Source organism: Oncorhynchus keta, chromosome 27, assembly GCF_023373465.1.
Source record: "Oncorhynchus keta strain PuntledgeMale-10-30-2019 chromosome 27, Oket_V2, whole genome shotgun sequence".
Taxonomy (NCBI): Eukaryota; Metazoa; Chordata; class Actinopteri; order Salmoniformes; family Salmonidae; genus Oncorhynchus; species Oncorhynchus keta.
Genome location: NC_068447.1, coordinates 23,202,187 through 23,225,972, shown reverse-complemented (window position 1 = coordinate 23,225,972; position 23,786 = coordinate 23,202,187). Strand labels below are relative to the sequence as shown.

The 23,786-nt window shown below is 44.5% G+C and overlaps 1 protein-coding gene across 4 annotated transcripts in view; it reads left to right on the top strand.

The window, feature by feature from the left end:
• LOC118360281 (FYVE, RhoGEF and PH domain-containing protein 3-like) overlaps positions 1–23,786 on the top strand; it is a 157,020-nt gene that overhangs the window by 103,383 nt on the left and 29,851 nt on the right. For 2 of the 4 annotated variants that reach the window (XM_052481984.1, XM_052481983.1), the window contains exons 2-5: positions 10,879–11,043; positions 12,444–12,560; positions 19,603–19,804; positions 20,274–20,922. In XM_052481984.1, the coding sequence (XP_052337944.1) occupies positions 20,326–20,922 (597 nt within the window). In that variant the 5' untranslated portion in view covers positions 10,879–11,043; positions 12,444–12,560; positions 19,603–19,804; positions 20,274–20,325. Of the gene's footprint in view, positions 1–7,295; positions 7,522–10,878; positions 11,044–12,443; positions 12,561–19,602; positions 19,805–20,273; positions 20,923–23,786 lie in introns of those variants that run through there. The other 2 variants (XM_052481982.1, XM_052481981.1) reach the window with 2 other exon arrangements.

Genomic DNA, 23,786 nt, shown 5'->3' with positions numbered 1-23,786 from the left:
GTCCATGTCCTCTACACTAACATACATGAAGCATTTTTAAACGCTGTGAGGTTGTTACATTGTGTCTTACTGGTTGTGACAGAGTGTTGTGTCATAGTGCCTGGTGTCTGCACACCCCATTGCTTTCCTGTATTGGTGTGAAGAAGAGGACTGCTCATTAAAGGGCAAACAGATCAAGCTTTATTTCTGTGAATAGAAGTGTTGGCTTCGGGTCAGCTCAGATGGTTAAGGCTTGGTGTTTACAGTATCTAGTCCTTCTGAAAAAGTACCTGCTGAAAAACAGCAGCATATATAGGCTGTGTGAAACTGGGCAGCTGTGATTGTATTCCCTATTCCCAGTCTCCTTGACCCACCTGCTATTTTACCAATATGGATAATCTGCCCCGTTGCCATGACGATACCCTGTTCCACTGGTTTCCCCTAGGGCAGAGGAATCCAGAGCTCACTCACTCTGGCATGGCTTAATTTAGCCTGTGACTCCAGAAGGAGGATGTCACTCTTGCATTCACTTGTCAGGCCTTGTTTGTGCTAGCTCCTCTGTGGAAGGTGAAAGTGTATCATTATGGGAAGGAAAGCCCTATTTTTAACTAGCTATCTGCCTGCGCCCTACATACTGCTTAATGTTATAGTGTGTGTGTGTGTGTCTGTGGGTCTGTGTGCCTTTGCCTATGTGTGCACTCTTAGAAAAAAGGGTTCCAAAAGGGTTCTTCGGCTGTCCCCATAGGAGAACACTTTTTGGTTCCAGGTAGACCCCTTTTGCTTCCATGGGTTCCAAGAGTTCTACATGGAACCAAAAGGGTTCAACCTGCAACGAAAAAGGGTTCTTCAATGCGTTCTCCAATGGGGGCAGCTGAAGAAACCGTTAAGGTTCTGGATAGCACCTTTTTCTCTAGTGTGCGTAAGTGTCTGTCTGTCTGTCTGTCTGTCTGTCTGTCTGTCTGTCTGTCTGTCTGTCAACACTCTCTTCTCACATTATTGTCTTCATGTCATGTAGAGCTATATAATAACTACAGCTTGTCTTGAGAAGGATTCTTCCTCTCCATTTTGTTTTCTCTTCCTCTGTTACTTCCCTAGTTCTCCCTTCTAAACATGCAGTGGATTTGTAAAGTAAACCGACCCCTCAACCTTTTCCACATTTTGTTACGTTACAGCCTTATTCTAAAATGAATTTAATAAAATAAAATCTGCAGCACTGAAGTTCCCCAAGAACACAGTGGCCTCCATCATTCTTAAATGGAAGAAGTTTGGAACCACCAAGACCCTTCCTAGAGCTGGCTGCCCGGCCATACTGAGCAATCGGGGGAGAAGGGCCTTGGTCAGGGAGGTGACCAAGAACCCGATGGTCACTCTGACAGAGCTCCAGAGTTCCTCTGTGGAGATGAGAGAACCTTCCAGAAGGACAACCTTCTCTGCAGCACTCCACCAATCAGGCCTTTATGGTAGAGTGGCCAGACGGAAGCCACTCCTCAGTAAAAGGCACATGACAGCCCACTTGGAGTTTGCCAAAAGCCACCTAAAGACTCTTAGACCACGAGAAACAAGATTCTCTAGTCTGATGAACTCTTTGGCCTGAATGCCAAGTGTCACGTCTGGAGGAAACCTGGCACCAGCCCTACGGTGAAGCATGGTGGCGGCAGCATCATGCTGTGGGAATCTCTTTCAGCGGCAGGGAACGGGAGACTAATCTGGATCGAGGGAGAGATGAACAGCACAAAGTACACAAAGATCCTTGATGAAAACCTGCTCCAGAGCGCTCAAGACCTCAGACTGGGGTGAAGGTTCAACTTCCAACTGGACAACAAATGTCCTTGAGTGGCTCAGCCAGAGCCCAGACTTGAACCCGATCGAACATCTCTAGTTAGACCTGAAAGTAGCTGTGCAGCGACGCTCCCCATCCAACCTGACAGAGCTTGAGAGGATCTGCAGAGAAGAATTGGAGAAACTCCCCAAATACAGGTGGGCCAAGATTGTAGCGTCATACCCATGAAGACTCGAGGTTGTAATCGCTGCCAAATATGCTTCAACAAAGTATTGATACGGTCTGAATATTTATGTAAATGTGTATTTCAGTTTTTTATTTTTTATACATTTGCCAAAATTTTAAATTAAAAATAAACATTATTGCTTGGTCATTATGGGTTATTGTGTGTAGATTGATAATGAAAAATAAACTATTTAATCAATTTTAGAATAAGGCTGTAACGTAACAAAATGGGGGAAAAGTCAAGGGGTCTGAACACTTTCCGAATGCACTGTACACTCTCTCTTTCGTTCTCCCTCTCCTTCTGTCTCACACTCTGTCCTCTCCTCTTTGTCATCCCACGAAAATCCCCCTGTCTTCATCTGTGGGAGCTAGTGAAATACTTCTACTTCATGTGTGAGCTGGGTTGATTTACCCTTCTGCTGTGTCCACTGACCTGATTTAGGACTGACCGGGGCAAGATGACTTATCCCTGATCCTCTTCTTACCCCCTTCCCTTTCCTCTGTAGCCCAGCTTGGGAATCCATGATACCATAGAGGAATCAAAAAGCAAGGAAATAAATGAATGGATATGCAGTACTATGGTAGTAATCTGAGGGAGGCCAGCTGCTACTGTATATGTGATTGGATGGGATCATTATCCCTCTGTATATGTATAGATAAGCCAGTGAACTTGGCACGCTGCATTATCACTCTACTGTACTCTATTGTACTGTACTTTACTCTAGTATACTGCACTCAACTCAATGCTACTGTACATTACTCCACTGTACTCTACTCTACTGTACTCTATTGTACTCTACTCTACTGTACTGTACTCTACTGTGCTCTACCCTACTGTACTGTGCTGTACTCTACTGCGCTCTACCCTACTGTACTCTACTATACTGTACTGTACTCTACTGCACTCTACTGCACTTTACTGCACACTACTCTACTGTACTGCACTCTACTGTACTGCACTCTACTCTACTGCACTGTACTGCACTCTACTCTACTGTGCTGTACTGTACTATACTGTACTGCACTCTACTGTACTGTGCTCTACTATACTGTACTCTACTGCACTCTACTCTACTGTGCTCTACTGTACTCTACTGCACTCTACTCTACTGTGCTGTGCTGCACTCTACTGTACTATACTGTACTGCACTCTACTCTACTGTGCTGTACTGTACTATACTGTACTGCACTCTACTGTACTGTGCTCTACTGTACTGTACTCTACTGCACTCTACTCTACTGTGCTCTACTGTACTCTACTGCACTCTACTCTACTGTGCTGTGCTGTACTATACTGTACTGCACTCTACTGTACTATACTGTACTGCACTCTACTCTACTGTGCTCTACTGTACTGTACTCTACTGCACTCTACTCTACTGTGCTGTACTGTACTATACTGTACTGCATTCTAATCTACTCTACTGTACTGAACTCTTCTGTGCTGTACTCTACTGCACTCTACTGTGCTGTACTGTACTATACTGTACTGCATTCTACTCTACTCTACTGTACTGCACTCTTCTGTGCTGTACTCCACCTCTTCAAGGAATACCTAGGATAGGGTAAGTAAGGGTAAGTAATCCTTCTCACCCCCCAACAAGATTTAGATGCAAGTGGCTGTTTCACTGGTTGTCATAAGGTGTATGCACCAATTTGTAAGTCGCTCTGGATAAGAGCGTCTGCTAAATGACTTAAATGTAAATGTACTCTACTGTACTCTACTCTACTGTGCTGTACTGTACTATACTGTACTGCATTCTACTCTACTCTACTGTACTGCACTCTTCTGTGCTGTACTCTACTGCACTCTACTCTACTGTGCTGTACTGTACTATACTGTACTGCATTCTAATCTACTCTACTGTACTGAACTCTTCTGTGCTGTACTCTACTGCACTCTACTGTGCTGTACTGTACTATACTGTACTGCATTCTACTCTACTCTACTGTACTGCACTCTTCTGTGCTGTACTCTACTGTACTCTACTCTACTGTGCTGTACTGTACTATACTGTACTGCATTCTACTCTACTCTACTGTACTGCACTCTTCTGTGCTGTACTCTACTCTACTGTACTCTACTCGATGGAGAAATCTGCTGCTGAATTATAATAGCTCGGGAAGAGCTCTAGCCTATATTCTACATCCCTTGTGTCCATAGAACATCTGTCCCTTTTTATGGTCTGTGAGAAGAGGCATCTGCTTTTTAGAGATTTGTTCTAGTTAGGTAACATGAATCCTAACCAACAGCAAACTATCCCAGATCTTACGCTGTAGACCTAGTCTAGGTTAACCTGCTTTTGTACACTACACTAAAGTTCCAGTCTGGGTTTTTTCCATCTATATGTATGTGTTTTCCAGTGCGTCTCTGTCTGTGTGTCCCTATTTCCATGTGTTTTCCATTGTCTGTTTGTGTCTCTGTGTGTGTCTCTTTGTGCGTATTTCCATGTGTTCGACAGTCTCTCTCTCGCTCTCTTTCTGTAAATACGGGGGTTTGGCCGTGGGTGATAAATGAGAGAGACACATCAAGGTCAGAGCACTAGTTATTGTCTCGGAGTCGCAGGAAGGAGAGAGGGAGAGATGGAGAGAGAAGGATGGAGAGGGAGGGAGAGCCATGGGAGGTCTCTGGCTATATAAAAGGGTACATATGGTTTTCTCCCTTCTTCCATATTCACTATGTCTCCATATTTTGATACTTATTTCAGACGATGCACTCTTCTAATAAAAAAACTCTACGAAGCCTGTTTCAGACAGTGTGTGGGGATGTGTGTGTTTGGGCGTGTGTGTGTATGTGTGTAACACTGCTATGATCGATTGCCATTATTAATCACAGTGCCATTAGATGAGAGTCTATATCAGTTTGTATCAGTCTGTATCAGTCTGTATCAGTCTATCTCAGTCTGTCTCAGTCTGGCTCAGTCTTTATCAGTCTATCTCAGTCTGTCTCAGTCTGGCTCAGTCTTTATCAGTCTGTCTCAGTCTGTCTCAGTCTGGCTCAGTCTTTATCAGTCTATCTCAGTCTGTCTCAGTCTGGCTCAGTCTTTAACAGTCTATCTCAGTCTCTCAGTCTGGCTCAGTCTTTATCAGTCTATCTCAGTCTGTCTCAGTCTGGCTCAGTCTTTAACAGTCTGTCTCAGTCTGTCTCAGTCTTTATCAGTCTATCTCAGTCTGTCTCAGTCTCTCTGTCTTTATCAGTCTATCTCAGTCTGTCTCAGTCTTTATCAGTCTATCTCAGTCTGTATCAGTCTGGCTCAGTCTTTATCATTCTGTCTCAGTCTGTCTCAGTCTTTATCATTCTGTCTCAGTCTGTCTCAGTCTGTATCAGTCTGGCTCAGTCATTATCAGTCTGTCTCAGTCTGTCTCAGTCAGTTAGGACAACAGAGCAGAGGCCAGATCAATACTAGCAGGTTCAGAGAGAGAGAGAGAGAGAGGTAGTCTGATAAAAGGACTGTCTACGAGGCAGGAAGGGAGCAGAAGAGATGGAGATGAAGAGAGGTGCAGAGGGAATGACGTGCTGACTGAGGGAAGGACAGTGAAAGTGTTGGTAGATGTGGGGGTAGCTGTGTGTTTGGGGGATGGGGGTTGGAGTGTCAGGGGGGGTCACAGAAGTGGTGACTGACTGATGAGACGCTCCCACGCCTGGAGTGATCCATCTCCCAGACAGCATTGGGGCAGAAAGACTTTACTCTAGGGATGATGGGTAATAAACGACTCCAACAGGGTTGCCTCAGGGCTGACATTGATTGACAGCAGTGTGTTTATATGTGTGAGTGGGTGCTTTTGCTTGTGCATGTGTGTGTTCATCATTCAGCGAGAGAAAGGGGGAGAATGAATATTGTGTATGTGTCTATTTTTCTAGGTGTAAGTGTCTGTGGGTACGTGTGCGTGCAGGATATTGGGTACATACACACTGTTGGTTGTCCTCACCACTCTCTCTACTCTCTGCAGTTGCAGAAATGTTGAGCCCCAGTCTGTGACAGTACGCTGTCATTTCATAGCTGTTTGTCTGATGGAATCTGAATATGTCACACATAGAGATAGATTATATTAGCGTGTGACCTGTGGTACAGGGTCATGTGCTTTCTGGGCTTGACTTACCCTTCATCAGACACACACACACACAAATGTACATACACACACACACAAATGTACATACACAGACACACGAATGTACATACACAGATACACAGACACACACACACAAATGTACATACACAGACACACACACACACACAAATGTACATACACAGATGTACACACACGAATGTACAAACACAGACACACACACACTAATGTACAGACACACACACACGAATGTACATACACACACACACACACACACACACACACACACACACACACACACACACACACACACACACACACACACACACACACACACACACACACACACACACACACACACACACATGTACATACACAGACACACACACACACAATACCATTATGCTTCCATATCCCCTTTCTCAGTGTCAGAATATTTCAGTGTATAAGAACACAGTTCTTATAACAGTAACACTGTCCTCTCTAGTGCTGTTCTGTGAGTCCTTCTCATTCTGTCCTGTTTTCTTCTGACTGGAGAGTGACCATGACATCACCGTCTCCACTCTCAAGCAACGGGCAGGTGAGTCAACGGGTCGCCTAGGAGACACAATTCTTGGCGTGTCCATACGGATGGGGTATGGTCGTTGATGAGGTGGTCTTCTGAGTCACGTCACCCTGGCAACCCCCAGCTCCTCAGAGCACCATGGTGATGGTTGTGCTGGGAAGCAAACTGTTCCAATGATCTGTCCCTCATCGTGATTGGAGCTCAGAAGAGGAAATTAATGAATCCACTTGTCTATTCTCTTGTGTGTGTTTATTAAGATGCTCATAGATTGATTCTCATAATTACAGAATGTTAATCTCATCTCTCCATCTGTAAGCAAATTCATTTGATGAGTCAGTTTGTGTCGGACATTGTTTAGCTCCTGTTTGTCCTGTAGTTGTTTACCCTGTTCTGTTTTGTCATTTTCCTGCGTGCGTGCATGTACGCACATAACTTTACCAGTCTGCCACTGAACAGGACCTGACGGAGTGTGTGAGGTGTCAGAGACTTAGCCTATAGTGTCCATGCAGTCTGTGGCGTTTCATCTTGGTTCCTGCCCTGTACTGTTTCACAGACAGAGATAATCAGGGAATCTGTTGACCTCCTGTTGCCATAACAATACATACACACACACACACACACGTCAGCTGGGCCCGGAGGCAGGCGTGTAGAGCAGGTTTGGTAGGTGCAGTTAGACTAGGGAACACAGTACACCTGACAACAGGTGTGTGTGTTATGCAGGACTGAACTTTACTGAGCTCCAGGGTGTGTGTGTGTGCAAGGAGCTGGCACGGAGAGCTTAACGGTCTCATACCGGGAGAATAGTATTTACTTTGTTGACCAAGGAAGGTGTGTTGGATTTTCCCATTGAAACAGTTCACTGTATTTTTGGAGTCTGAGGAAAGGGGGAACATTGAATGACAAGGTAGCTTTTCCTTCTTGTTCTTGTCTTTTCTTGTGTGTTAAATTCTGCAAATAAGCCCAGTCTGTCTGTTTATCGGGTTTAGGTCGTTGTTTTGCTATCCTTCTTTTCTTTACTTTGGAAAATGTTCAAATGAACACACTTACTTTTTGGTCTCGAAGACCTTTGGAATCATTTGAGCTTTCAGTATTGTAACAGACATGTAGAAGAGTTGTGAGTGTTGTGTAGAGTTGGGAGGAGTGTTGAGTAGAGTTGTGAGTGTTGTGTAGAGTTGTGAGTGTTGTGTAGAGTTGGGAGGAGTGTTGAGTAGAGTTGTGAGTGTTGTGTAGAGTTGGGAGGAGTGTTGAGTAGAGTTGGGAGGAGTGTTGTGTAGAGTTGTGAGTGTTGTGTAGAGTTGTGAGTGTTGTGTAGAGTTATATGTGTTGTGTAGAGTTATGTCTTGTGTAAAGTTGTGAGTGTTGTGTAGAGTTATAAGTGTTGTGTAAAGTTGTGAGTGTTGTGTAGAGTTATAAGTGTTGTGTAGTGTTGTGTAGAGTTATAAGTGTTGTGTAGAGTAGTGAGTGTTGTGTAGAGTTATAAGTGTTGTGTAGTGTTGTGTAGAGTTATAAGTGTTGTGTAGTGTTGTGTAGAGTTATAAGTGTTGTGTAGAGTTATACGTGTTGTGTAGTGTTGTGTAGAGAGTGTTCAGTGGAAGTGATTCCTCTGTGTCGTCAAGTTCCTGTTTACTGTTAGGACGTTTGATCTGCGGGCCAGGTTTCACTCTCTCTCAGATAACCATGACTACGGAGTTTCAATAGACCCAGACCCTTATGACACCGTAGGTCTCGTTACTGATACAGACTGTTTGTTTTTCCCAAGACTTGACCTTTGTCTATGGACCCAAAGCACTGATGCAGGATCAGATCTGATTTCATCACCTTAAGATTGGGGGCAGGAAAAGCTGATCCGAGATTAAGTTTTACAAAGTCATCAGTTCTCTTTGGTGAATGGCTTTCCTCTATATGATAATGTTGGATGCTGTGTGTCTGTATAGTTAATACTATACAGTCTGCTGTTTACAAATGGATTTCTGTTGCAGCGGGAGTGAAAGTGAGAGCGGGAACTGGGCACTATTTTATGAGTTGCTACTGTACAACTATTGACCCAGTAGCTGTGTGTATTACAGTTACTGTTTATAGCTTAAGTGAAAAGCTTTGTCTTCCATGGTTGTATGCAAACTGTAGCACACTCTCTCTCTTGCTCTCTCTCTCTCTCTCCTCCCCTTCTCCTTCTCTCCCTCTCTCTCTCTCTCTCTCCTCCCCTTCTCCTTCTCTCCCTCTCTCTCACTCTCTCTTCCCTCCCTCCCTACTTGTTTTGGTAAAGGCCTTGTAGATATCATATGTTGGGAAAGCCAGCCTGCAGCAGGACCTCATGAGGGCAGACAGTGAAGCAGGACTCATTACAGACTGACATAGCTCTGCCTGCCTTCATTGCCTGAAGCTGCAGGCTGAAGCTGAGCTGGACAACACCAAATCAGACATGGAGAAGCTCCTCAGTGGTCTCACTACCATCTCTAAACGAATCCTTTGGCGATGCGTGTGGAGTGAATAGATACCGTCCGTAAGCCTGCAAGAAAGAGAGCAGAGAGGAGCAGTGTGGATGGTAGTTTATATAGATGATCATAACGTACTGACAGGGTTATCATTGATAACACACAGCAAGGCTAAACACAGGCTGTGATGAGGGCACTAGGAACAAAGACAGCGGTACATAGACACAAACACAGAGGCACACACACACACACACACACACACACACACACACACACACACACACACACACACACACACACACACACACACACACACACACACACACACACACACACACACAGGCCCAGTCGTACATAAGTACACACACACACAGGCATAGGGATACACAAGCACACGTATATACACAGTAAACACATACTTTCCCCACTCTCAACACAAACAATACATTATGTGAACATACCAACATATTGCACAAAACAGCACTCATTAAAAAGGCCACACTTCAATTCAGTTGACTGAATTTCAGAAAGCCCTTACAGGCATCTCCCTGATGAAACTAGCTAGCTGCTAAAGGCCTCATTGTCCCACAGTGCATCTGTTTGTAGTTCTGTTGAGTGGGTTTCTTAAACACACAACCTGATATCACAGACATGCAGAGAGAAAGTGGGACACACACACACAGGCCATTATCACTCCAAGCCAGTCAAAAGGATGGAGGATCAGGATGTAGACATGCATTATTTATAGGCAGGCCTATCAGAGAGCTAGCTGTAGACTGATTGAGGCGGACGCCTCTTCTCTCTCTCCTCTGGCCTGGTGTCAGGATCGATGCTGGGCCTGTCTGTTTCCTATATGCTTCCTCTCTAGTTCTTCTTGCTCCCTGCAGCATGGTCGTTTGTTCACCTCCTACACTTACAGTTACACACCACACTGCACCACTCAAGTGTAATGCAGCTAGACCTGTATGGATCTGCATCGTTCAGGTGTCCTTGGACTGAAACTGGGCCTGTATGGATCTGCATCGTTCAGGTGTCCTTGGACTGAAACTGGGGCTGTGTAGGGCTGCATCGTTCAGGTGTCCTTGGACTGAAACTGGGGCTGTGTGGGGCGGCTTCGTTCAGGTGTCCTTGGACTGAAACTGGGGCTGTGTGGATCTGCATCGTTCAGGTGTCCTTGGACTGAAACTGGGCCTGTATGGATCTGCATCGTTCAAGTGTCCTTGGACTGAAACTGGGCCTGTGGATCTGCATCGTTCAGGTGTCCTTGGACTGAAACTGGGCCTGTATGGATCTGCATCGTTCAAGTGTCCTTGGACTGAAACTGGGCCTGTATGGATCTGCATCGTTCAGGTGTCCTTGGACTGAAACTGGGCCTGTATGGATCTGCATCGTTCAAGTGTCCTTGGACTGAAACTGGGCCTGTGGATCTGCATCGTTCAGGTGTCCTTGGACTGAAACTGGGCCTGTATGGATCTGCATCGTTCAACTGTCCTTGGACTGAAACTGGGCCTGTATGGATCTGCATCGTTCAGGTGCCCTTGGACTGAAACTGGGGCTGTGTGGGGCGGCTTCGTTCAGGTGTCCTTGGACTGAAACTGGGGCTGTGTAGGGCTGGAATAGGGCTGCTTCGTTCAGGTGTCCTCGGACTGAAACTGGGGCTGTGTGGAGCTGAAACTGCTGGGTTTTTTGGCTCACCTATGTCACTTTCTTGGTGTTCTCAAACTAATACTGTGTTCCTTCAGAACAGGTTGCATTCCTGCGTGTTCTGTGAATAGAAGTTATGTACTCACCAGTCAACCTAATATATCATCTCCCTCTCTCTCCCTCAGACCTCTCTCCCTCCTCTCTACAGTACCAGTGTGGATCGGTGGACTTTCTGTGTTCCCCACGGCTGGGAAAGAAAGCCCCGCCCCCTCCCAGACCATGTCACAGCCGGCCTGCAGTCAAGCCCCACCCCCAGCCTACCGCCACACCCACCTCTCAGAAACCTCAAGGTACAGTGTTGGTTTATTTGTCATTTAGCATTATAACTAGTTGTTTATTACAATAATGTCATTATCATGTTGGTACAATATCCAGCATTGTGTTATTAGCCTGCGTTTCTTAGGCAATGACTATGACCCAGGCCCCAGAGTTTTATTTGGTCAGGTCAGCGTTCACCCACATATTTATCCCACAAACACATCAGTCAGAAAAAGAGATCAATGGTTCAGATCAAAGACTTGTTAGTCCAACTATAGCTTCATGCTATCTGCCTGTTGAGGCATTACTTTAGGCCAGCGTTTCTTAAAATCTTGCTCCTACCTGGCACGCAGGCGTCCCATCTAGAGCTCTGGAAATGCAAATGCGCTACGCTAAATGCTAATAGTATTAGTTAAAACTCAAACGTTCATTAAAATACACATGCAGGGTATTGAATTAAAGCTACACTCGTTTTGAATCCTGGCAACAAGTTAGATTTTTAAAATGCTTTTCGGCGAAAGCATGAGAAGCTATTATCTGATAGCATGTAACACCCCAAAAGACCCGCAGGGGACGTAAACAAAATAATTAGCATAGTCGTCGCTACACAAACCGCACAAATAAAATATAAAACATTCATTACCTTTGACCATCTTCTTTGTTGGCACTCCGAGATGTCCCATAATCACTATTGGGTATTTTTTTCGATTAAATCGGTCCATATATAGCCTAGATATCGATCTATGAAGACTGTGTGATAAACGGAAAAAAATAGCGTTTCATAACGTAACGTCATTTTTTAAAATTCAAAAAGTTGACGATAAACTTTCACAAAACACTTCTAAATACTTTCGTAATGCAACTTTAGGTATTAGTACACGTTAATAAGCGATAAAATTCACCAGGAGGCGATGTCAATTCTATAGGTGTCCGTCTCAAAAAAATGTCTGGAGAGAGCTCGACCAAAACATCCGGTCGGAGACCGGAGGGAATCGGTTCCCTTGATTCAGTTTGACCAAGAATCAAAGCTGAATCAAATGACAAGACTCTAGACAACGTGTGGAAGCTGTAGGCACTGCAACCTCGGCCTCATTTAATTCGGTTCACTTTGAACAATTCCTGGAAGTAGCGCAAGGATATTTATTTCCATTTTCAGTGATCAGATTTTCCTGCACTTTTCGATGAAACGCACGTTCTGTTATAGTCACAGCCGTGATTTAACCAGTTTTATAAACGTCTGAGTGTTTTCTATCCACACATACTAATCATATGCATATACTATATTCCTGGCCTGAGTAGCAGGGCGCTGAAATGTTGCGCGATTTTTAACAGAATGTTCGAAAAAGTAGAGGGTCGACTTAACAGGTTAAAGTATGGGGGTCACGGACCTGTTAATGTATAATTATTTAATGAATTACTGGAATTGGAACAGCTGTCCCTCCTAGCTGCAGTCAGAGCAGGAGATGTTCACCCCTCCCTGTCCAGACTGCAAATGAATCGCGCATGCAGGAAGCCACCACTGGATGATCCCGCCCTGGCTTTCATTCAGGTCAGGATGTAATATGTTCTTTGTCTAAAATAAATCACTGCACAAAAATAAATCACTGCATTTGACTCACAGCATCAGTCACTTACTCACCTTGTCCACTGTGTGTGTGCCTCTCTGTGACATAAGCTAAACATCTAGCTGGCTGGCTAGCTCATCATGTCTCATTCTAAACTGTACACTCAAAAATACAGAAAGGAGTGGGAATCAAACCCTGAATTCAAAGGCTGGTTGAAGCTGTTTATTGGAGATGATACACGGACATACTGCCTGTATTGTAAAGGCTGGTTGAAGCCGTTTATTGGAGATGATACACGGACATACTGCCTGTATTGTAAAGGCTGGTTGAAGCCGTTTATTGGAGATGATACACGGACATACTGCCTGTATTGTAAAGGCTGGTTGAAGCCATTTATTGGAGATGATACACGGACATACTGCCTGTATTGTAAAGGCTGGTTGAAGCCGTTTATTGGAGATGATACACGGACATACTGCCTGTATTGTAAAGGCTGGTTGAAGCTGTTTATTGGAGATGATACACGGACATACTGCCTGTATTATAAGGCTGATTGAAGCCGTTTATTGGAGATGATACACGGACATACTGCCTGTATTGTAACGGCTGGTTGAAGCTGTTTATTGGAGATTATACACGGACATACTGCCTGTATTGTAAGGCTGATTGAAGCTGTTTATTGGAGATGATACACAGACATACTGCCTGTATTGTAAAGGCTGGTTGAAGCCGTTTATTGGAGATGATACACGGACATACTGCCTGTATTGTAAGGCTGATTGAAGCTGTTTATTGGAGATGATACACAGACATACTGCCTGTATTGTAAAGGCTGGTTGAAGCCGTTTATTGGAGATGATACACGGACATACTGCCTGTATTGTAAAGGCTGGTTGAAGCCGTTTATTGGAGATGATACACGGACATACTGCCTGTATTGTAAGGCTGATTGAAGCTGTTTATTGGAGATGATACACGGACATACTGCCTGTATTGTAAAGGCTGGTTGAAGCTGTTTATTGGAGATGATACACGGACATACTGCCTGTATTGTAAAGGCTGGTTGAAGCTGTTTATTGGAGATGATACACGGACATACTGCCTGTATTATAAGGCTGATTGAAGCTGTTTATTGGAGATGATACACGGACATACTGCCTGTATTGTAAAGGCTGGTTGAAGCTGTTTATTGGAGATGATACACGGACATACTGCCTGTATTGTAAAGGCTGGTTGAAGCTGTTTATTGGAGATGATACACGGACATACTGCCTGTATTGTAAAGGCTGGTTGAAACTGTTTATTGGAGATGATACACGGACATACTGCCTGTATTGTAAGGCTGATTGAAGCTGTTTATTGGAGATGATACACGGACATACTGCCTGTATTGTAAAGGCTGGTTGAAGCTGTTTATTGGAGATGATACACGGACATACTGCCTGTATTGTAAGGCTGATTGAAGCTGTTTATTGGAGATGATACACGGACATACTGCCTGTATTGTAAAGGCTGGTTGAAGCTGTTTATTGGAGATGATACACGGACATACTGCCTGTATTGTAAAGGCTGGTTGAAGCTGTTTATTGGAGATGATACACAGACATACTGCCTGTATTATAAGGCTGATTGAAGCCGTTTATTGGAGATGATACACGGACATACTGCCTGTATTGTAAAGGCTGGTTGAAGCTGTTTATTGGAGATGATACACGGACATACTGCCTGTATTGTAAAGGCTGATTGAAGCTGTTTATTGGAGATGATACACGGACATACTGCCTGTATTGTAAAGGCTGGTTGAAGCCATTTCTTGGAGATGATACACGGACATACTGCCTGTATTGTAAAGGCTGGTTGAAGCTGTTTATTGGAGATGATACACGGACATACTGCCTGTGTTGTAAAGGCTGGTTGAAGCTGTTTATTGGAGATGATACACGGACATACTGCCTGTATTGTAAAGGCTGGTTGAAGCTGTTTATTGGAGATGATACACGGACATACTGCCTGTATTGTAAGGCTGATTGAAGCTGTTTATTGGAGATGATACACGGACATACTGCCTGTATTGTAAAGGCTGGTTGAAGCTGTTTATTGGAGATGATACACGGACATACTGCCTGTGTTGTAAAGGCTGGTTGAAGCTGTTTATTGGAGATGATACACGGACATACTGCCTGTATTGTAAAGGCTGGTTGAAGCTGTTTATTGGAGATGATACACAGACATACTGCCTGTATTATAAGGCTGGTTGAAGCTGTTTATTGGAGATGATACACGGACATACTGCCTGTGTTGTAAAGGCTGGTTGAAGCTGTTTATTTGAGATGATACACGGACATACTGCCTGTATTGTAAAGGCTGGTTGAAGCTGTTTATTGGAGATGATACACGGACATACTGCCTGTATTGTAAGGCTGATTGAAGCTGTTTATTGGAGATGATACACGGACATACTGCCTGTATTGTAAAGGCTGGTTGAAGCTGTTTATTGGAGATGATACACGGACATACTGCCTGTATTGTAAAGGCTGGTTGAAGCTGTTTATTGGAGATGATACACAGACATACTGCCTGTATTATAAGGCTGATTGAAGCCGTTTATTGGAGATGATACACGGACATACTGCCTGTATTGTAAAGGCTGGTTGAAGCTGTTTATTGGAGATGATACACAGACATACTGCCTGTATTGTAAAGGCTGGTTGAAGCTGTTTATTGGAGATGATACACGGACATACTGCCTGTATTGTAAAGGCTGGTTGAAGCTGTTTATTGGAGATGATACATGGACATACTGCCTGTATTGTAAGGCTGATTGAAGCTGTTTATTGGAGATGATACACGGACATACTGCCTGTATTGTAAAGGCTGGTTGAAGCTGTTTATTGGAGATGATACACAGACATACTGCCTGTATTATAAGGCTGATTGAAGCCGTTTATTGGAGATGATACACGGACATACTGCCTGTATTGTAAAGGCTGATTGAAGCTGTTTATTGGAGATGATACACGGACATACTGCCTGTATTGTAAAGGCTGGTTGAAGCTGTTTATTGGTGATGATACACAGACATACTGCCTGTATTATAAGGCTGATTGAAGCCTTTTATTGGAGATGATACACGGACATACTGCCTGTATTGTAAAGGCTGGTTGAAGCTGTTTATTGGAGATGATACACGGACATACTGCCTGTATTGTAAAGGCTGGTTGAAGCTGTTTATTGGAGATGATACACGGACATACTGCCTGTATTGTAAAGGCTGGTTGAAGCTGTTTATTGGAGATGATACACAGACATACTGCCTGTATTGTAAAGGCTGGTTGAAGCCGTTTATTGGAGATGATACACGGACATACTGCCTGTATTGTAAAGGCTGGTTGAAGCTGTTTATTGGAGATGATACACGGACATACTGCCTGTATTGTAAAGGCTGGTTGAAGCTGTTTATTGGAGATGATACACGGACATACTGCCTGTATTGTAAAGGCTGGTTGAAGCTGTTTATTGGAGATGATACACAGACATACTGCCTGTATTATAAGGCTGATTGAAGCCGTTTATTGGAGATGATACACGGACATACTGCCTGTATTGTAAAGGCTGGTTGAAGCCGTTTATTGGAGATGATACACGGACATACTGCCTGTGTTGTAAAGGCTGATTGAAGCCGTTTATTGGAGATGATACACGGAAATACTGCCTGTATTGTAAAGGCTGGTTGAAGCCGTTTATTGGAGATGATACACGGACATACTGCCTGTATTGTAAAGGCTGGTTGAAGCTGTTTATTGGAGATGATACACGGACATACTGCCTGTATTGTAAAGGCTGGTTGAAGCTGTTTATTGGAGATGATACACGGACATACTGCCTGTATTGTAAAGGCTGGTTGAAGCTGTTTATTGGAGATGATACACGGACATACTGCCTGTATTGTAAAGGCTGGTTGAAGCTGTTTATTGGAGATGATACACGGACATACTGCCTGTATTGTAAAGGCTGGTTGAAGCTGTTTATTGGAGATGATACACGGACATACTGCCTGTATTGTAAAGGCTGGTTGAAGCCGTTTATTGGAGATGATACACGGACATACTGCCTGTATTGTAAAGGCTGATTGAAGCTGTTTATTGGAGATGATACACGGACATACTGCCTGTATTGTAAAGGCTGATTGAAGCTGTTTATTGGAGATGATACACGGACATACTGACTGTATTATAAGGCTGATTGAAGCCGTTTATTGGAGATGATACACGGACATACTGCCTGTATTGTAAAGGCTGGTTGAAGCTGTTTATTGGAGATGATACACGGACATACTGCCTGTATTGTAAAGGCTGGTTGAAGCCGTTTATTGGAGATGATACACGGACATACTGCCTGTATTGTAAAGGCTGATTGAAGCTGTTTATTGGAGATGATACACGGACATACTGCCTGTATTGTAAAGGCTGATTGAAGCTGTTTATTGGAGATGATACACGGACATACTGACTGTATTATAAGGCTGATTGAAGCCGTTTATTGGAGATGATACACGGACATACTGCCTGTATTGTAAGGCTGATTTACACACCAAACTTAGTGATGTAAAAAAAACACATGACAACTCAAAAACATACTCAAAAGGAAAAGCTTTATAACAGTTCCACCCAAAACAAGCTGCCATTTATGGTTAAAACAAATTGGCATTTGATCACATTGGAGAAGCATGTAGAGCTGCTTTCTCAGACTCCACTGCTGCTACCCACTTCAACATGCACAGGACAAAGTGCACAGGACAAAGTGCACAGTAATGATTAATGGTGGTCAAGCACCATACTTTCTGAAAAAGTTGGTTGCAGATGTGGGTGACCAGCGTTTCAGCCTCCTCCTCGATGAGTGCACAGATGTAAGTGTTTCTAAGTACCTGGGGGTTGTGATAAGGTACTTTAGTGACACCAAGCAGACAATTGTATCAACATTTCCGGGGCTTGTTGAGTTGGAGGGAGGAGATGCCAAATCTAACACCATGTGTTTTGTGTGGGGAAGTGCTTAGTAATGAGTCTCTCAAAACGAACAAATTAATAAAATGACACGCCCTGACCAAACATCCAGGCCCAACTGTACATGACAGTAAACCCAGGGAGTTATTTCAGAACAGGGCAGTATGCCTCAGGAAACAGTGCTTTGAAAGTGGAAAAGTAAGTCAACTAACAAAGCATTGTTGTCATTTTATAACAAGTGATAATAAGCAGAAATAAGGGAGTACTATCTCTCATAGTAATAGATGTGAGATTCTCTTTCAAACAATCCCCTGGCCGTTTAACGTTTAACAGCTAATAGCTGACGTTAGCCAAAGCAAGTCAGCTAGCTACTGATAGTGTAAACCTAAGAAACAGTACAGATGAAGATGAAAAGTGATCAGGCCTACTGTACATTTTACTGTAGAAATGATTGTTGAAAACAAGTCTAGGTTGGTCTAGGTTGGAACTGTTATATTTTTTATTCTGATCTGGAATAAACTGATTGAAGCAAGATGCTTTTTGAGACAAACACTCACACAGTTCTGGTTTGATCATCTGCAACAGGAAGCCGTCTCCTGCCTGACTGAAAAAGCAGTAGATGTTCTGATCCAGTTTGGCACCACATACCTATCTATGCAAGTCAGGGTTCTGAAGTACAGAAACAGTGTCAATGCTGAGCATGACCTCAGTGTTGGACTGTTAAAAACTGTCCATAATAGACCTGCTTGTTGAAAACTTCAACCAGCCACACACCTCTCATTAGGACTGAAAACTTCAACCAGCCACACACCTCTCATTAGGACTGAAAATGTCTCAATAGGACCTCTCATCTGGTCTACATCTGTGTGATGTGATCAATCAGTTTATTCCAGTTCAGAATAAAAACATGTATTTTAACAGCAACAGTTCCAACCTAGACTTTCTATCAACAGTCATTTCTACAGTAAGATGTACAGTAAGATGTACAGTAAGATGTACAGTAGGCCTGATAATTTTTTATCTGTACCTCTACTTAGGGTTGCACGATCAACTAGCCTGTGTGTGTTCTGTTCTACATCTGTGTGATGTGATCAATCCGTTTATTCCGGTTCAGAATGAAATTATTTATTGTATTTTAACAGCAATAGTTCCAACATAGACAGGTATGTAAGAGTGTTTTTAACGGGGAAAAATAAACTAAAGTTATTTATGGGTATTTCATTGTTATTTGTTTTTGTCTATATTGCATTTTTTAGGCATATGGGCAATGAAATGTACCGATATTTACGAAAAGTTGCATATTTTCCGAAGCTTGGGTCCCAGGAAAACACAGAATATCTCATTTGGGTCCCAGGCTGAAAAAGAACCCCTGCTTTAGGCTGTGCTGTAGCCACACACACACACTCAGAGAGAGAGACCTGTTCCTCATTCAGCCCTAGTACAATACCAAGCACACAGCAAAGACTGGCCTGCATAAAATATATAGAAAAAACCTAGTGTCCTCTAAATGCATTCTGCAGTAACCATGTTTTAAGAGCATGTAGCTAGCTATACAGTAGCGTGTTATCCTCTGATAGTGTGGGTGGCCATTTGTGCAGAGTCTGTTTTTGGACTGCTCTCTCGGCCTGTCATTTTTTTTGTCTGTGTGCTTGTGTTTTTTTTATCTGACTTTGAAACCACAGTGGCTTACAAGCAGTCATCACTGCATCCTGTTCTGAAAGCAGGAAGCTGTCTTAGCTCTGTGATGCAGCATCAGAACTTCTCCTGTGCTGTGTTCCTGGACCTACTCTTGGAGTTGAGCATTTATATGTTGTGTTTTGTGGTGGCATTTGGACTGTGGTTTTGTGAGTGGGTAGCTGCAGCAGCCAAGGGCGTCTGGAATACAGAAATGGAGGCTTTCTCACACCGGGGCACTTGAAACAGGACTGTTTCTGTCGTCACACCAGTGACCTGACCTAGTATCTGTTTTTTCACTCTTTCCTTCTTCCTCATTCCATTCCCCCTCTTCCTGGACCTGGACCTACAGTGCCGCCTAAGCCCCTGCACCTGCTGGCCCTCGGACAGGACAAGAAGCCCAAGAGGATCCCCCCGGCCCCCTCCAGGCCGCTGCCTGCTCCCCCAACTTCGCCCAAGCCGCGGCCAAGCCAGACCCCCCCTGGCCTGGCCACACTGCCTCAAAGAGAAGCCCAGAACGTGGGGCTACTCATCGAGAGGTTTGAGAAGTCCAGGTACTTTACTGCACTGCAGGGGGTAGGAGATTCCACAAGGTGTTCTCACCCTGTATCATTATATTTAGTTGGATTATTTATTATGTGGGTATTGCTATACGAGTATGAATGTTTTGCACGGAATACACACTCAATGTCTGTCTTACCCTCTGTCACAGAATACACACTCAATGTCTGTCTTATCCTCTGTCACAGAATACACACTCAATGTCTGTCTTACCCTCTGTAACAGAATACACACTCAATGTCTGTCTTACCCTCTGTCACAGAATAAACACTCAATGTCTGTCTTACCCTCTGTTACAGAATACACACTCAATGTCTGTCTTACCCTCTGTTACAGAATACACACTCAATGTCTGTCTTACCCTCTGTCACAGAATAAACACTCAATGTCTGTCTTACCCTCTGTCACAGAATAAACACTCAGGGGCTCGTTTTTTAGTCACGTTTCTTCTTTATTTCCCAGGATTCCGATTCTTGGCGTCCCCCCGAAGAATCAGCTCCACCTGTGCCTGAGTATGGACGCCATGTCTGAGACCACACCCCCCTCTGCCCCTGACCCCACAGCACACTCCCCTTCAGGGTCAGCAGGAGCAAAGGATTCTGGGAAATGCTCCCCTGCCGAAAAACTTGCACATATTGTCTCGGAGCGGATTGATGATGTCACAGAGCTGATAGAACTCTCACGCCTGGCCTCACTCCGCATCGACGGCCACGAGGACATTCCTCTGGACTCAATGGAGGACCACCTCGACATCGCCCATGGCGATGGAGTTGGTTCCCTTGACGATGCGGAGCGGGAGGAGAGAGGCTCTTCCCATGAGCTCCAGGACAATCCGGACTCTCTCTCCTCGGAGCAGAACTTAAATGGGAAGATTCCCAACAGGGACAGCGGGATTGACAGCCCATCGTGTGCGGTGGAGGGTGAGGTGTTCCCCAACGAGGACGCCATCGACGAGGAAGAGCGCTATGACAGCGTCACGGAGACGGAGACCAGTGTGTCCTGCTGCATAACCCTGGACAACAAGCGTGACTCCACGCAGGACGAGGACAGTGACCTGGATGAGGTCAGCAGTGGGGAGATGGAGGGAGGAGAGAAGACAGACACACACAGGGTGAGTCAGACACACACACATTCTTATCAGTCCTCTCAGTTCGTAGGGCAGTAACTGTAACCTGACCATCTATTATTGTCTGGATGAACTATCTGAAAGTCTGCATCAGTTTCAGATGTTTTTTTGTTTATGAAACTGTGGGCCTATACACAGCACAACACACACACACACACACACACACACACACACACACACACACACACACACACACACACACACACACACACACACACACACACACACACACACACACACACACACACACACACACACCCAAACAAACAGACACACTATTTCAGACTCTCAAGTGAATGTGTGGCGGTCACAAGAGTCTGTGCGGTATTTAAAAGTGGATGTGCTGTGGGGTGTAGGGAGATGAGTACCTGCCCAGGGCTGTAAAAGGATCTTGTGACTACTGCTAGAGGACAAACTAAACCAGACAGAAACCTGCACACAGCTCAGCTGCTGGTTCCTCTGACTTCACACCGTTGATCTGTGTGAGAGTGATACTGACACTTCCAACTGAGAACTTCACATTTTACCGGTCCGGTATACATGAACCCCCCCTGCCAGAAAAATACTGTCTATTTATTGGAGTGAAATGAGGGGAAGGTCAAGAAACATCAGACAGAAATAGACAGAGAGAAAAGGAGGTATAGAAAGAAGAGAGACAGAATGCAAGTCAGCAAGAGAGTGAGAGAATGTGCTGAAAGTTAGTTAACGGGGACAAGTGTGAGAAAGAGATGGGTGGGCGGAGGTGATGAGTGGTAGCTGAAACTAGAGTACAGGACCGTCGTCATGGGTGTCATCAGTACAGGACCGTCGTCATGGGTGTCATCAGTACAGGACAGTCATCAGTACAGGACAGCTATCATGGGTGTTAGCAGCACTGTGATGTTATCCCCTCAGCATTGTTATGATGGGGCACAGCCCAACACACCCAAACACACACCCATGTGAGCACACGCACTTACACAGACACACAAACACACACACACACCGTAGTGACAGCCCATACCCTTTACCTCATGAGCAAGGGAACTCCATGTTTCTTGATATCAGCAGAAATGTGTGTGGGGAGGGGCAGGAGGTGTGTGGGGAGGGGTGTGAGGGGACAGTGTCACTCTGACACTAACAGCTGGTATGTTGATAGCGTTTTAATGACACTGCTGTCGCAGAGGATGTGGGTTGTGGGGATGCACATTGCAACAGGAAAATAAAGAAATGTACTTTCTTTCAGTCTTTAGCTCTGCTACAGAAATAGATGAGATATTCTACCTGCAGGGTATTATTATGCCTATGTGAGTGTGTGCTTGTTTGAGAACATACACTGCATGACCAAAATAATGTGGACATCTCATTCCATGGTGTAATATGGTGTTGGTCCCCTCTTTGCTGCTAGAACAGCCTCCACTCTTCTGGGAAGGCTTTCCACTAGATGTTGGAACATTACTGCTATAACAGCCTCCACTCTTCTGGGAAGGCTTTCCACTAGATGTTGGAACATTGCTGCTATAACAGCCTCCACTCTTCTGGGAAGGCTTTCCACTAGTTGGAACATTGCTGCTATAACAGACTCCACTCTTCTGGGAAGGCTTTCCACTAGATGTTGGAACATTGCTGCTATAACAGCCTCCACTCTTCTGGGAAGGCTTTCCACTAGATGTTGGAACATTGCTGCTATAACAGACTCCACTCTTCTGGGAAGGCTTTCCACTAGATGTTGGAACATTGCTGCTATAACAGCCTCCACTCTTCTGGGAAGGCTTTCCACTAGATGTTGGAACATTGCTGCTATAACAGCCTCCACTCTTCTGGGAAGGCTTTCCACTAGTTGGAACATTGCTGCTATAACAGACTCCACTCTTCTGGGAAGGCTTTCCACTAGATGTTGGAACATTGCTGCTATAACAGACTCCACTCTTCTGGGAAGGCTTTCCACTAGATGTTGGAACATTGCTGCTATAACAGACTCCACTCTTCTGGGAAGGCTTTCCACTAGATGTTGGAACATTGCTGCGGGGACTTGCTTCCATTCAGCCACAAGAGCATTAGTGAGGTCCGCCACTGATGTTAGGCGATTAGGCCTGGATCGCTGCCGGCATTCCAATTCATCCCAAAGTTACTTGATGGGGTTGAGGTCAGTGCTCTGTGCAGGGCAGTCAAGTTCTTCCACACCAACCTCGACAAACCATTAATGTATGGACCTCGCTTTGTGCACTGGGGTATTGTCATGTTGAAACAGTAAAGGGCCTTCCCCAAGCACAGAATCATCTAGAATGTCATTGTATGCTGTAGTGTTCAGATTTCCCTTCACTGGAACTAAGGGGCCCAAACCATGAAAAACAGCCCCAGATCATTATTCCTAATCCGCCAAACCCAGATTAGTCCGTGGTGAAGTGTGATTCATCACTTCAGAGAATGTGTTTCCACTACTTCAGAGTCCAATAGCGACGAGCTTTACACCACTCCTGCTGATGCTTGGCATTGCCCATGCCGATCTTAGGCTTGTGTGTGGCTGTTTGGCCATGAAAACCAATTTTATAAAGCTTCCGATTAACAATTATTGTGCTGACGTTGCTTCCAGAGACAGTTTGGAGCTCGGTAGTGAGTGTTGCAACCGAGGACAGATCATTTTTATGCGTTATGTGCTTCAGCACTCGGCGGTCCCGTTCTGTGAGCTTGTGTGGCCAACCACTTTGTGGCTGAGCCATTGTTGCTTCTAGACGTTTCCACTTCACAATAACAACTCTTGCATTTGATCGGGGCAGCTCTAGCAGGGCAGACATTTGACATACTAACTTGATGGAAAGATGGCATCCTATGACGGTGCCACGTTGAAAGTCACTGAGCTCTTCAGTTAG